This window comes from Macaca thibetana, chromosome 3 (genome assembly GCF_024542745.1).
Source record: "Macaca thibetana thibetana isolate TM-01 chromosome 3, ASM2454274v1, whole genome shotgun sequence".
In the NCBI taxonomy this organism is placed as follows: Eukaryota; Metazoa; Chordata; class Mammalia; order Primates; family Cercopithecidae; genus Macaca; species Macaca thibetana.
Window position 1 is genome coordinate 136218730 of NC_065580.1, and position 13659 is coordinate 136232388.

Genomic DNA, 13659 nt, shown 5'->3' on the forward strand with positions numbered 1-13659 from the left:
CTGTTCCTGCTTTTATTATCCAAGAAGTGTAAGGTCCATTCCATCAGCTCTGAAAGATTTGCTTGGCAAATGCTTCACTTCTTCTTCTTTCGTTTTTTTTCTTTTCGAGATAGAGTCTCTTCCTGTGCCCCAGGCTGGCATGCAGTGGCACGATCTCGGCTCACTGCAACCTTCGCCTTCTGGGTACAAGCAATTCTCCTGCATCAGCCTCCCGAGTAGCTGGGATTACAGGCATGCACCACCATGTCCAGCTAATTTTCTGTATTTTTATAGTGACGGGGTTTCACCAAATTGCCTAGCTGGTCTCAAACTCCTGACCTCAAGTGATCTGCCCACCTCGGCCTCCCAAAGCGCTGGGATTACAGGAGTGAGCCACCGCACCCGGCCTTTGCTTCTTTATAGAGAAGAAAAGTCACATCACCCGCCGGCACCTGCTCCCTCTGGTCCTTACTGTCCCCCACCTCCACCCCGAGGTCCCCAGCCCTGGGTGTGAGCAGCCCTGCAAGCCCTTCCTATGGTGATTTCCATCTATGTATCTCGGAGCCTTCCATGCAGATAGATAGGCATTTGCAACAGGACCTACTCAGCAATGACAAGGAACTGTCCCACAGGGCGACACCGTGGAATCTTCCAGACACATCACTGACGGAAGGAAGGCAGGCACAGAGCACATGTTCTGGAGGATGTCATACGAGGCTTGAAAACCGCCCCAGCCAGGCTGTGGTGTTGGAAGCCAGGGTGACCTCTGGGATGATGGCGGGGACAGTAGTGAGAGGAGGGAGCGGGAGGTGGTGGGTGATGTTTGCTTCCTCTTCAGATAGATGCTAGTTCCACAAGTGGGACCAGGTGCGGCGGCTCATGCCTGTAATCCCAGCACTTTGGGAGGCCGAGGTGGGTGGATCACCTGAGGTCAGGAGTTCGAGACCAGCCTGCCCAACATGGTGTAACCCGGTCTCTACTAAAAATACAAAAATTAGATGGGTGTGGTGGCGCATGCCTGTAATCCCAGCTACTCGGGAGGGTGAGACAGGAGAATCACTTGAACCAGGGAGGTGGAGGTTGCAGTGAGCCGAGATTGTGCCACTGCACTCCAGCCTGGGAAACAGAGTGAGACTCTGTCTCAGAAAAAAAAAAAAAAAAAAAAAAAAGCTCAGCACAGACGCCAGACCCGCAGTGGTGCTCACCTGGGCATGTCAAGGCGGGGCAGAGGAAGGTTCTAGTGGGGATCGTTGTAAGTAGAGACTTTTGTGGGCTCTCGGCACTTCCTTCCCTTCCTCTAGCAGTCCTTCCACTCTTGCATAACTGCCTGGCCAGCGTGTTTGTCCTGTAGACACCCCGAACCCCTGGCTGTGATCTTTCCACTCTCCTCCTATGGCCTCCCGAGACCCTGTCATGTTCCCACAAAGTGCTCTGCAGACGGGGTATCCAGCAAGTTTGTTGGGTGAGCAGAGGCAGGAAGCGCTCTGAACTTGAGTTTGACCTTGTAATGACCTCTGTAAGCAGGCTCACAGCCTTTATTCAGGAAGACATAGGATTTTTTTTCCCCACTTTTTATATTTCTTTATTTATTTATTTTTGGTAGAGACGGGGTCTTGAGATGCTGCTTGGCCTGGTCTCGAACTCCAGTCTCAAATGATCCTCCTGCCTCAGCCTCCCAAAATGCTGGGATTACAGGCATGAGCCACTGTGTCTGGCCAGGATTTAATTTAATGTGTGGATGAAACAAGATCCAAATAATTTTTTTAATTAAAAAAAAAAAAAAAGGTTGGCACGGTGGCTCATGCCTGTAATTCCAGCACTTTGGGAGGCCAAGATGGGTGGACGACCTGAGGTCAGGAGTTCGAGACCAGCTTGGCCAACATGGTGAAACTCGGTCTCTACTAAAAATTAAAAAATTAGCCAGGCATGGTGGCGGGTGCCTGTAATCCCAGCTACTTGGGAGGCTGAGGTAGGAGAATCGCTTGAACCCGGGAGGCAGAGGTTGCAGTGAGCCGAGATCACGCCACTGCACTCCAGGCTAGGTGACAGAGTGAGACTCCGTTTCAAAAAAATAAATAAAATAAAATAAAATAAAATAAAATAAAATAAAGAAGGAAGTAATAATGAGATAAGAGAGTTTTTTCAGGGGGAGGAAATAGAATTTCTAAAAATGTTTGTATTGTGAAATATGTCGAAAACCGCATCTCTTACCTAATTATTATAAAGGAGACAGCTGGTGAACCATCACTGGGTGTTAGAACAATACCACGGCCCCAAGAATTCCCCCATGTCCCGAGTGCTACCAGGAAGGGCCCCCCACACCCCGCCACCCCGCCCTACGTCAAGCACTATTCTAGGTGCTTTCTATTTACGATCACATCTTCTCCTCACAAGAAGGCTGTCGGGGAGTGGGTCCAATTTTTCCCACTTCACAGACGGGAAAACGGAGAGGAAAACAGATTGCCACAGCTGGTAAATGCAGAACTGGGATTTGTTTTGTTTTTGTTTTGAGACGGAGTCTTGCTCTGTCACCCAGGCTGGAGTGCAGTGGCGCAATCCTGCCTCATTGCAACCTCCGCCTCCCCAGTTCAAGAAATTCTGTGTCAGCCTCCCCAGTAGCTTGGATTACAGGCTCACGCCACCATGCTCAGCTAATTTTTGTATTTTTTGTAGAGATGGGGTTTCACCATGTTGCCCAGGCTGGTCTCGAACTCCTGACCTCAAGTGATTTGCCTGCCTTGGCCTCCCAAAGTGTTGAGGTTACAGGCATGAGCCATCGCGCCAGGCTAGAACCATGATTGGACTCAGGCAGTCTGGACCCAGGATCATGATTTAACTGTTGCCCTCTCATGCCTTGCCCTTGAACATGTGAATGAATGAATGAATGAATGGGTGGGGGAAGGGGGCTCATGAGGGAAGCTGTCACCTCAAGCCAGGCTGGCGGGCAGTGGGGGCTTCCAGGTCTGAGCTGCCGGTCCTGGCCTTTTTCCAAATGTCACCTTCTCCACCCTCAGGCCACTTGGCCTTCCCCAGATGGGCTGAGCTCGCCATTTCCTTAACCAGGAAATCCCCAAGGCCAGGCCAGTGGGGACCATATGGGGAGAAAGGGGGCTTGGCTTCAGGGCATGGGACCCACACAGTGCCCTCTGGCACAATTTATCAGGAGAGGAAATCTAGCAGTTACTAGGACTGGAGCAAATCAGCCTTTGTGTGGGACAGTTCTTTCCCAGGTCTAACCTAAGGCTCTCCTGCTGCCTCTTCTTGACTGAGTGACAGCCAGGATCCATCCCCTTGAACAGCCCTGGGTGGCAGCCTCCCGGGCTGGCCCACAGGACCAGCTCTCCCTCCTGCCTAGGGCAGCAGGATGGGCCCCAAGGTGCCTATGGCGCTGGCTCTATGTGACCGACCCTGTATTGGCAGGCAGGTGTCAATAGGCAGAAACGCTGGCCACTCCAGCCTGGCTGACATGGTGACACCCCGTCTCTACTACAAATACAAAAATTAGCTGGACGTGGTGGCAGGTGCCTATAATCCCAGCTATTCAGGAGGCCGAGGAAGGAGACCCGGGAGGTGGAGGTTGCAGTGAGCCAAGATCGCACCACTGTATTCCAGCCTGGGAGACAGAGCAAGTGGGACTCCATCTCAAAAAAAAAAAAAAAAAAGGCAAAAAAGAAACGTGGGCCACTCACTGCCTCCCCAGAGACCCGTCTTCCTTTATCAACCAAATCACCTGTGCTGGGCTCTGCTTGGCAGGGGTGGACCCCGAGGCCTCGGCAGAGGGGAATCAGGGACCTGCCCGTGGGAGACTGGCCCAGGACACAGCTGAACCACAGCCCTGGGAACTCCCTTCTCCCCTAGACCTGATCTCCAGCCCTTGGCCTAGGGACATGAGAGAACGGACTTCAGGCCCTAGACATTCAACTCAGGGGAGTCAGACGGAGGCCCAAGCCGCGTGGGGAGATGTGCAGGCCACGGCTGAGCTGTGCACGTGGCTGAAGCTTCCTGAGCCTCCGTCTTTTCATCTGTGAAATGGCACTAACCAATCTACCCACTTCATGGGCTGCCGTGAGGATTAAATAGGGTCAAGTACTAGGGTGGCGAACGTTGGCCATCACCAGATACAAACTGCGCAGGGGCTGCCTCCAAGCTGCGGGGCAGGGAAATTGCCAGATAGGAGGCAGGGCAGCTTCTTGCTGTTTAAATTGAGCTTGGAATGAAGAAAATGTCACACGAAGGAGAGCAGGCACCCCAAGTTGCTGGGACCACCGGCCCGGGGCTCTGACAGTGGGGGCAGTCTCATGATGTCCCTTGGAGAGCTGGTCTGGGTGTGGTGCAGCTGTGTGGGTGGCCTGGAAGCTTTCCCTGATATGGCCAGGCTGACAGTAACCAAGCCCATGGACAGGCTGGGCCATGCACTGTGGCTTCTGGCCCAGCTCCAGGCATGACATGGGCCCTCATCAAATATGCACCACAGGAATGGGGACTCTTCAAGCCCCGCCCCCGCGGGAGCCCCACTTCCGTGCTCAGGGGCCCAGATGCCCTCTGCCACCCAGGAAGGCTAAACCCTGCAGTGCACCACCACGCCTGGGGGCTTCGGTGAATTTTGTTTTTTTTTTTTTGAGACAAAGTCTCGCTCCGTTGCCCAGGCTGGAGTGCAATGGCGCAATCTTGGTTCACTGCAACCCCCGCCTCCCGGGTTCAAGCAATTCTCCCGCCACAGCCTCCTGAGCAGCTGAGATTACACGCTCCTGCCACCACACCTGGCTAATTTTTGTATTTTTAGTAGAGACGGGGTTTCTCCATGTTGGCCAGACTGGTCTCAAACTCCTGACCTCAGGTGATCCACCCACCTCGGCCTCCCAAAATGCTGGGATTACAGGCATGAGCCACTGCACCTGGCCGATGTTGATTTCTGTACACTTGAAACAAATTTCTGTAATGAGGAAACCATGTCCTAAGAGCCAACCAGTCACCGGGTCTGGAGTGGCCATTTCCACATCTCCCCAGCCCCAAGAAGCGCAGTGAAGTCAGCGGTGGTGCGCTCCCTCTGGGACTTGCCGAGGGCCAGGCCCCTGCCCGACTTCCCTGGGGAGATCTGGGACAGTCGCTAAGTCACACAGGCCTGGAGATGGGGGCGGGCCGCCCGCAGGCAGGCGGGACCTGTAGACGCGGCTTACTCACTGAAGGCACCGCAGATCCCCATCATGCATGAGGACAACCTTGTCACCTCCGTGGGACCGAAGCTCATCTCCCGCAGGCCAGAAAAAGAAACTTGGGGCTGTGGTGTCCACACTTGCCACAGCTTCATGAACACGCACCCCGGGTTCCCTGTTCCGGCCTTGTCTTTCTGGAGACCTGCAGGGACTGCTGTCTATCCAGGGGTTTCCCCTGGAGGGTGTGGGCACCGTACAGGAGGGGACAGTTTGAGAGTCAATCGGGGCAGGAGTTCAACAGGTCCTTTGGATGTAGCTAGACCTTCTCAGCCTGTGGCATTTGGGGCTCTGGGAGGTGGGCCCTCTGCTCTCTTGCTGGCCCTGCCTGTGTCCACCAAATCGCCCTCACACCTCTGGAGGGGTCCTCCTGCGTGGGTCCTTCCTGCTTTATGTAGCCTGAGGCGTGAGCAGCCTTGAGTCCCCGCAGGAAGTGGATGCCACAGCAGGCCCCGCTATTGCTTCTGGGGAGGAAGTCAGGCAGGAAACACCTTCCCTAGCTGGGCTTGCCTCACAAGCTATGTCAGAGCCGGCTTTCCCAACACTTCCTCAAAAGTAAGGCGTGGTGCTGGGTGCAGTGGTTCATGCATGCCTGTAATCCCAGCACTTTGGGAGGTCAAGGCTGTAATCCCAGCACTTTGGGAGGTCAAGGCAGGCAGATGACTTGAGGTCAGGAGTTCAAGACCAGCCTGGCCAACATGGGAAAACCCATCTCTACTAAAAATACAAAAATTAGCTGGGTGTGGTGGTGGACACCTGTAATCCCAGCTACTCGGGACGCTGAGGCAGGAGAATAGCTTGAACCCGGTAGGCGGAGGTTGCAGGGGGCCAGGATTGCACCACTGCACCCCAGCCTGGGCAACAGAGCGAGACTCCGTCTTGGGGGAAAAAAAAAAAGAATTAAGGTGGGGTGGGGGTGCGGGAGGCAGGCAGGGAGGGACCTCGAGGCGGCTGGGGGAACAAAAGCATGGGCCACAGTCTGGGCTTGGTTTTTAGCCCAGTTCCCAGGGTGAGAAAGCCCCTCTGGTGCAGCCATACCAGGTCCACCTGCCCTTTGTCACTGATGGGCCACCAGGCCCCTAGGAACCTGTGATTTCTATAACCGGCTGCAAGCTGCATCTTGTCTGCCCCGTGAGCCAGGAGAGCGGGCAGCCAGCCGTGGGTGAAGTAGAGAGAGCCAGAGCTCACTTCCCACCATGAATCCAGGCAGGATCTGAACTCCAGGCAGGGGAAGTGATGCTTTTCAGAGTAAAGGACCCACAGCCCTGTCTGTGGTCATCTCCCTGGACTCACAGGTCTAAGGACAGGGACAGCGGCCTCCAGGATTCTTAAAATCCGTCCCCTTCCTCTTCCCCATCATAGGGAAACTGAGGCACTTTGGGAGAACATCAAATCCTCAAAACACACCCAAGTCCAGAAACTGGGGCTTCCATTTAGGAAGACGAGCGGTGACCTTCCAGAAGATGGGTGGTCGCTGTGCAGTGACTTTCCAAAAGATGCCCCTTTGGTGTGTGACAATTCTGCCCCCGAATGGTTAAATCCACCAGGTGCCTTGAATTTACTAAGACCAGCGCTTGGAGTATAATGTGGAAACTAGAAAGGCCTGGTCCCTTGATCTTCCTCGCCAGTGGAACTTTTGATCTTTGGAGAGAAAAAAAAGCAGAAATGGGGGACTGGAGGAGGCTCAGAAAAACCAGCCTGCGGCCGGGCACAGTTGCTCACGCCTGTTATCCTAGCACTTTGGGAGGCCAGGGTGGGCGGATCACCTGAGGTCGGGAGTTCAAGACCAGCCTGACCAACATGGAGAAACCCTGTCTCTACTAAAAATACAAAATTAGCCAGGTATGGTCGCACATGCCTATAATCCCAGCTACTCAGGAGGCTGAGGCAGGAGAATCACTTGAACTGGGAGGTGGAGGTTGCAGTGAGCCGAGACTGTGCCATTGCACTCCAGCATGGGCAACAAGGGCGAAACTCTGTCTCGAAAATAAAAGAAATATAGAGACCAACCTACTTCAAAATGCAACTGAAGACACCTACTTGCATTGTATTGCTTTTTCAATCCAGACTACTCGGCTAATGAAGATTTTACTGGGCAAGTTTAACTTCCCCTTCACCCTCTGAAGAATCACACTATCCACCTTTTAGAAATGCACTGCCTGAGGTCGGGTGCTGTGGCTCACGCCTGTTATCCCAGCACTTTGGGAGGCCGAGGCAGGCGGATCACTTGAGGTTAGGACTTTTGAGACCAGCCTGGCCAACATAGCGAAACCCCGTCTCTACTAAAAATACAAAAATTAGCCGGGCGTGGTGGTAGGTGGCTGTAATCCCAGTTACTCGGGAGGCTGAGACAGGAGAATCTCGAACTCAGGAGGCGGAGGTTACAGTGAGCCAAGATTGTGCCACTGCACTCCAGCCTGGGCAACAGAGTGAGACTCCGTCTTAAAAAAACAAAACAAAACCACACAGAAATGCACTGCCTGTTCATTAATTAATGCAGGTAGCTAAGGGCTCTTCTTTTTAAGAGACAGGGTCTCACTGTCACCCAGACTGGAGTGCACTGGTGTAATCACTGCAGTGGCTCAAGTGATCCTCTCACCTCAGCCTCCCTAGTAGCTAGGACTAGAGCTGTACACCACAGCACCTGGCTTAAATCAAATCCTTTGTGTGTGTGTGTGTGTGTGTGTATATATATATATATACAAAATAAAAATACGTGTATATACCTGAGACCAGGAGTTTGAGACCAGCCTGGCTAACATGGTGAAACCCCATCTCTACTAAAAATACAAAATTTAACCAGGTGTGTTGGTGAATGCCTGCAACCTCAGCTATTCGGGAGGCCGAGGCAGGAGAATTGCTTGACCCTGTGAGGTGGAGGTTGCAGTGAGCTGAGATTGCACCACTGCGCTCCAGCCTGGGGACAACAGAGTAAGACTGTCTTAAAAAAAAAAAAAAAAGAAAGAAAAAGAAAAAAAAAATGTGTTATGTACACACAGAATTGTTGTAACGGATTGAATCATGAATCTCCTTGGCAAGTCTGTGACCTCACAAATGAGTGTGAAACCAGTAACTGAATGGAGATTCACGGAAGAGCTGGGCTTTCGCCAACAGCAGCCTTGCCATGGCCCTGATTCTCCAGGATCGGCGCTGGGAGGTGTGGCTGAGGGTGGCACGGCAAGACACGTTTTAAGGACACGTTCAAAGAACTGTGAGATGCTATCAGAGAAGCGGTCTCCTCCCAGGTTAGCAGGCAGGCGAATCGTGAGATCAGTTTCCCTTTCTGGCCCACGCGGATGGGGCACGGCAGAGGCAGGGACCACGCTGAGAACAGAGGAGCCTCAGAGCCAGTGTGTGGGCTCAGGCAGGAGGAGCTGCCGCATGAGCTCTCGATGGCAGGGGCTTTTGGCTCCCAAAATCGTATGTGAGCTGCTCTTCATCCATGGCTGGTTGGCCCAGATAGAAGGGTGGGTGGGGGCCCTGGCCCAGCTCAGAGGAGATGGACAGCAGTGGTCTGAGAAACACCGCAAGTGGCACTGTCCCCGGGAGGCCCGGTGGGCTCTGCCCAGCGCCAGCCTCTGCCTCGGTCTGTGTCCCACCTACGCCGAGCCACCCCCGAACTTCCCCAGACAGAACCATGAAAACAGCCGAGAGAGCAATGACTTAGTGTGTGAAAGGCATGGATGGATTTTATTGATTACCCTATATCTACAATTTGAGGTAAAATAGAAGCAACACATAAAAGGGCCTATTTCTGCTACCATGTCATATAATTCTCCATTGTGAATATTGTGATAAAGCTACTGAGAACTATGCTGTCACAGAGCCTAGCTTCTTGTAGAGCTGGTATTTTACAACTCGCATTGCTTGTGAAATCTCAACACATGTAAGACTCTCCTAGGAAGGCGCAGAACGTCAGAGGTTGCATCCTCAGCCCCCTGATCCCTCCTCCCTCCCCGTGCTGGCACCTCAGGGTTACAAGAAGAACTAGGAAGTAACGCCGGCCACGGCGAGCCCTGGAGAGGGGGCCGGCTAGAACCGCGTTTCTAAGAATCCACGCCACAGCAGGTCCCGTCCCGCGATGTCGGGGCCTTAGTGTCATCGAGCTAGCCCCAATCCTCAACCCGATCTTCAACTTCTGGTACACCATGCATTTTATTTGGACGAAAAGTAAAAGTGGAAGAGGTTCTCTCTGTATTTACTCTGTAATTCACACGCTGAGATACTGACCTCTGACTGTTAGGTGATCCAGATGGTTTTGCTTTTAATTATGATAAAAAAACATAGGAACCATGAGAGATAGCTTAGGAAAAGGTTTAGTCAAATATACAGATAGGAACTGTTCACTCAGTCATTAAGGAGAGCCGTGAACAAAAGATCATTTAAATGATTTTTTTTTTTTTTCCAAATAGAAAAACTAAAGAACTGAACTATCACAGGAATTTTTCTTCACTGCAGGAGCTGAGATGTTCCAGTAGGAGATATCTTCACTTGATTGGAAAATAAACACCGTAACTCAAGGCTCTGCTGAGTACATAAAAAATCTGGTGAGATTCATTCCTGTCATTTTCCCTGTCGTTTCCCAGCATTGCTGTAAAATCCTGATAATACATTCCCAAGTACACCAGCCATTCCAGACCCACAGTCACTCTGCTCTTTAATTCACAGAACTGCTGAAAAAGTAGACATTTCTATCTAAAAGTAGAAAAAAAGGTTTGTATAGAAGGTATTTCTGTTATACAAGTATATTACACAGCTTGGGGAAGTAACACGTCCGAAAAGCTCTTCTCAACCACTGATACTTTAAGCTAAAATAGGAGAGAAAACAAACAAGCAAGCAAACAGGTTAATCTAATTACAGGAATTTAACAGTCACGAATATCACAACTTAATTTGTAAATTCGGGTGACAGTGACTTGGATTCAGATGCGCTCATAAAGCGGGATGAAACCTTAAGTCCATGAGCTGACAGGGTAAGGCAAACTCCAGTACAACAAGTCTCTGGATTTAAAAAAAAAAAAAAAAATCCATTGTCAAAGTTTCCTGACTTCGGGTCTCAAGCTACTGCTCCTGTTATAACTTGGCCAAATTTAAGAAATCTGGAATAACAGGATCAGACTTGTGAACTCAACTCTGCAAGATGAACAATAGATCTGCAGCTCTGTGAGACTCTGCAAAATACTATTACTACGGAAAAAAAAAAAAGTCAGTCTAATGATTCTGACTCATAGTGAATTCCAATGAGAAGGACAACGTTTACTCTATAGATTAGAAACAACATTCTTTTTAAGGCAAAAGTGCTTTTACATCTTTGACTGAGAGACATATATTGATCCAAGGAGAATCTCCCTGTTGAATCTTCTAGCTTAAACATCCAGGAAGGCTCCCACCTGGCTCCCACATTCCCTGAAGGCAGGGCCACCATCTTATGTGAAAATGGGGAGATCACATTAGCTACGCGTATGCAGGGGGTTCAGATGGACACCACACGGCATCCCTGACACAGAAGCTGATTTACCCTAGGAGGGAAGAGGTCTACCACGTGGGGTCTGGTTCTTGCTTGATCTGAGAGCTTCCATCAGTCTCTTTTATTTCTATCAATGGAAACAAAATGGTACCGATTAATTATTTTGCAGACCTGCTCAATGATAAATCCATTCGTACCAAACTGTTTACTAAGATATGGTTTAATAATAAGAAGGACAAGACACCAAACATCAAAAGAGCTTCAGAGAGAGAAGTCTCTCTAGCAACACATTCAAAATTTTGTTACTTAAGTTTTCAAAGTAACAAACATCTCCTGGCTTTTATGCATTTAAAGGACACACATTATGTTATCTAGGTTATGTAGCAGAGTCATTCACGGAGAATTTACCAAGTCATCTGGGGGAAATGGAGCAAAAGCAGCTATGCGTCATCTCGCAACAGCATAACCTGCAAATCCAATTCACCCAGAAGAAAGAGAGCAAAACCACCACTCAGTTCTAGTGAAATAGTTTAAACACACAATCGTTTGTCCTGGTAAAAAGTCTTGGCTGGGCGAGGTGGCTCGTGCCTGTAATCCGAGCACTTTGGGAAGCCAAGGCCGGCAGGTCACTTGAGGTCAGGAGTTCCAGACTAGCCTGGCCAACATGGTGAAACCCTGTTTCTACTAAAAATACAGAAATTAGCCAAGCATAGTGGTGCAGGCCTGTAATCCCAGCTACTTGGGAGGCTGAGGCAGGAGAATTGCTTGAGCCTGGCAGGCGGAGGTTGCAGAGATCACACCACCTCACTCCAGCCTGGGTGACAGAGTGAGACCCTGTCTTAAAAAAAAAAAAAAAAAAAAAAAAAGAAAAGAAAGAAAAAGAAGAAAGAAGAAGTCTTAAGGACTTGCAGGACCACCCCACCCTTTTACCTTCTGTGGCTGGAACTTCCAACTGGCTTGGTTCAGCTGATTCTAAAGAGAAACACAGAGATTGATTTCCACATTGTTCAACAGCTGCTTTATACTATGAAAGAACCCAGGAGGAGGAAGAGGAGAAAAGCCCTCCAGACTCTGTACAAACACAGGCGCATGATGAAACAATGCCCACAGTCTTGAGGTGGAGCACACAATTATCCAAGTGTACTTTCAAATTTCTGTTTCTCAAATGTGGTCCTAAGTTCACATATACAGCTGAAGTCCGAAAGAGCAGTCTTAACATAGCTCTACTGTGAAAACAACAAGTGCCTTAGTTATGCTTTCTTCCTCATCCTTCTGTTTACTCCCTTTAATAAAAGCTTTTCATTACTTTTTTGTTTTTGTTCATATGTTTGTTTTTTTGAGACACGATCTCCCTTTGTTGCCCAGGCTGGAGTGCAGTGACGTGATCTTGGCTCAATGCAACCTCCACCTCCCAGGTTCAAGCGGTTCTCCTGCCTCAGCCTCCCAAGTAGCTGGGATGACAGGCACACGCCACCACGTCCGGCTAATTTTTGTATTTTTAGGAGATATAGGGTTTTACCATGTTGGGCAGGCTGGTCTCGAACTCCTGATCTCAAGTGATCCACCCGCCCCAGCCTCCCAAAGTGCTGGGATGGCAGGCGTGAGCCATCGCACCCAGCCTCATTACTTTCAATGACTCACATAGCACCGGGCCATTCCACTTGTTTTTTTTTTTTTTTTTTTTTTTTTGAGACGGAGTCTTGCTCTGTCCCCCAGGCTGGAGTGCAGTGGCGCCATCTCGGCTCACTGCAAGCTCCGCCTCCTGGGTTTACGCCATTCTCCTGCCTCAGCCTCCCGAGTAGCTGGGACTACAGGCGCCCGCCACCTCGCCCGGCTAGTTTTTTTTGTGTTTTTAGTAGAGACAGGGTTTCACCGTGTTAGCCAGGATGGTCTCGATCTCCTGACCTTGTGATCCGCCCACCTCGGCCTCCCAAAGTGCTGGGATTACAGGCTTGAGCCACCGCACCCGGCCTCCACTTGTTTTTTAAGGAATTTTTTAAAAGCATAATCTGTACATTTCTACTCAAGAACATTTTGCTCAATCACTTATGGCAGACATTAGAAACGGGCGGCACAGAGTCAGGTTAAAATGACGACCCTCTTTCTCTGCCATTTCATCCTATCCATTAATCCTGGGGTTCCTGATGTTAGGCCTGAGCTGGGATAGGGGGTGCAAATGGTTTGCAGCCCCCTGTTCTCAATCAGGACCCACAGCTTGAATTTATGTTTTGATCAGCTGTCAAACCCAGGAGTGAAAACCACAGAGAAGCATGTGTGCGCTGTGTAACTGAGTCCCCTCAGGGCAGGCGACTGAGTGGCAGGAGTAGCTCCGGGCCATCCCCTGCCTCACTCACCTTGTATCACGGGGCCTTCTGACTCACTCTGATCAACCAGCTCTGAAAATGAAGCAGATTGGTTTAATAATGTAAGGACGTGTTGTTCCCTTTGACAAGCATTTTAACATACATTTGCTCAAGATGAGAAGGATACAAACCTCAGAGTTCTGATACGGTCCTCAAAATCACTAATTCATAGTAATTACCATAAAACTCTATTCCACACTACCACACAAGAACAGGAACAAAAGAGAACATTTTATTTATGTATGTATTATTTATGTAAATAAATAATTTATTGAGACAGAGTTTTGCTCTTGTTGTCCAGGCTGGAGTGCAATGGCACGATCTCAGCTCACTGCAATCTCCGCCTCCAGGATTCAAGCGACTCTCCTGCCTCACCCTCCCAAGTAGCTGGGATTACAGGTGTCCGCCACCACACCCAGCTGATTTTTGTATTTTTAGTAGAGACAGGTTTTCACCATGTTGGACGGGCTGGTCTCAAACTCCCAACCTCAAGTGATCCGCCTGCCTCAGCCTCCAAACTGCTGGGATTACAGGCATGAGCCACCGCTCCTGGCCTCACTTTTATACATTTTTAATAATAAAGTTAAGAGAACAAAAACACACTTGGAAAACTAAGTTTGGCTTAAAATACTACTGAAAA

General features: G+C 50.0%; 1 protein-coding gene across 5 annotated transcripts in view; it reads right to left on the reverse strand.

Moving 5' to 3' along the window:
• Positions 1-8852: 8852 nt before the first annotated feature.
• GTF2I (general transcription factor IIi) overlaps positions 8853-13659 on the reverse strand; it is a 114353-nt gene continuing 109546 nt past the window's right edge. For 4 of the 5 annotated variants that reach the window (XM_050783633.1, XM_050783631.1, XM_050783632.1 and 1 more), the window contains 4 exons: positions 13011-13052; positions 11587-11628; positions 10708-10783; positions 8853-9997 (listed from right to left, as the gene is read on the reverse strand). In XM_050783633.1, the coding sequence (XP_050639590.1) occupies positions 10725-10783; positions 11587-11628; positions 13011-13052 (143 nt within the window). In that variant the 3' untranslated portion in view covers positions 8853-9997; positions 10708-10724. Of the gene's footprint in view, positions 10191-10707; positions 10784-11586; positions 11629-13010; positions 13053-13659 lie in introns of all 5 variants that reach the window. The other variant, XM_050783628.1, reaches the window with a different exon arrangement.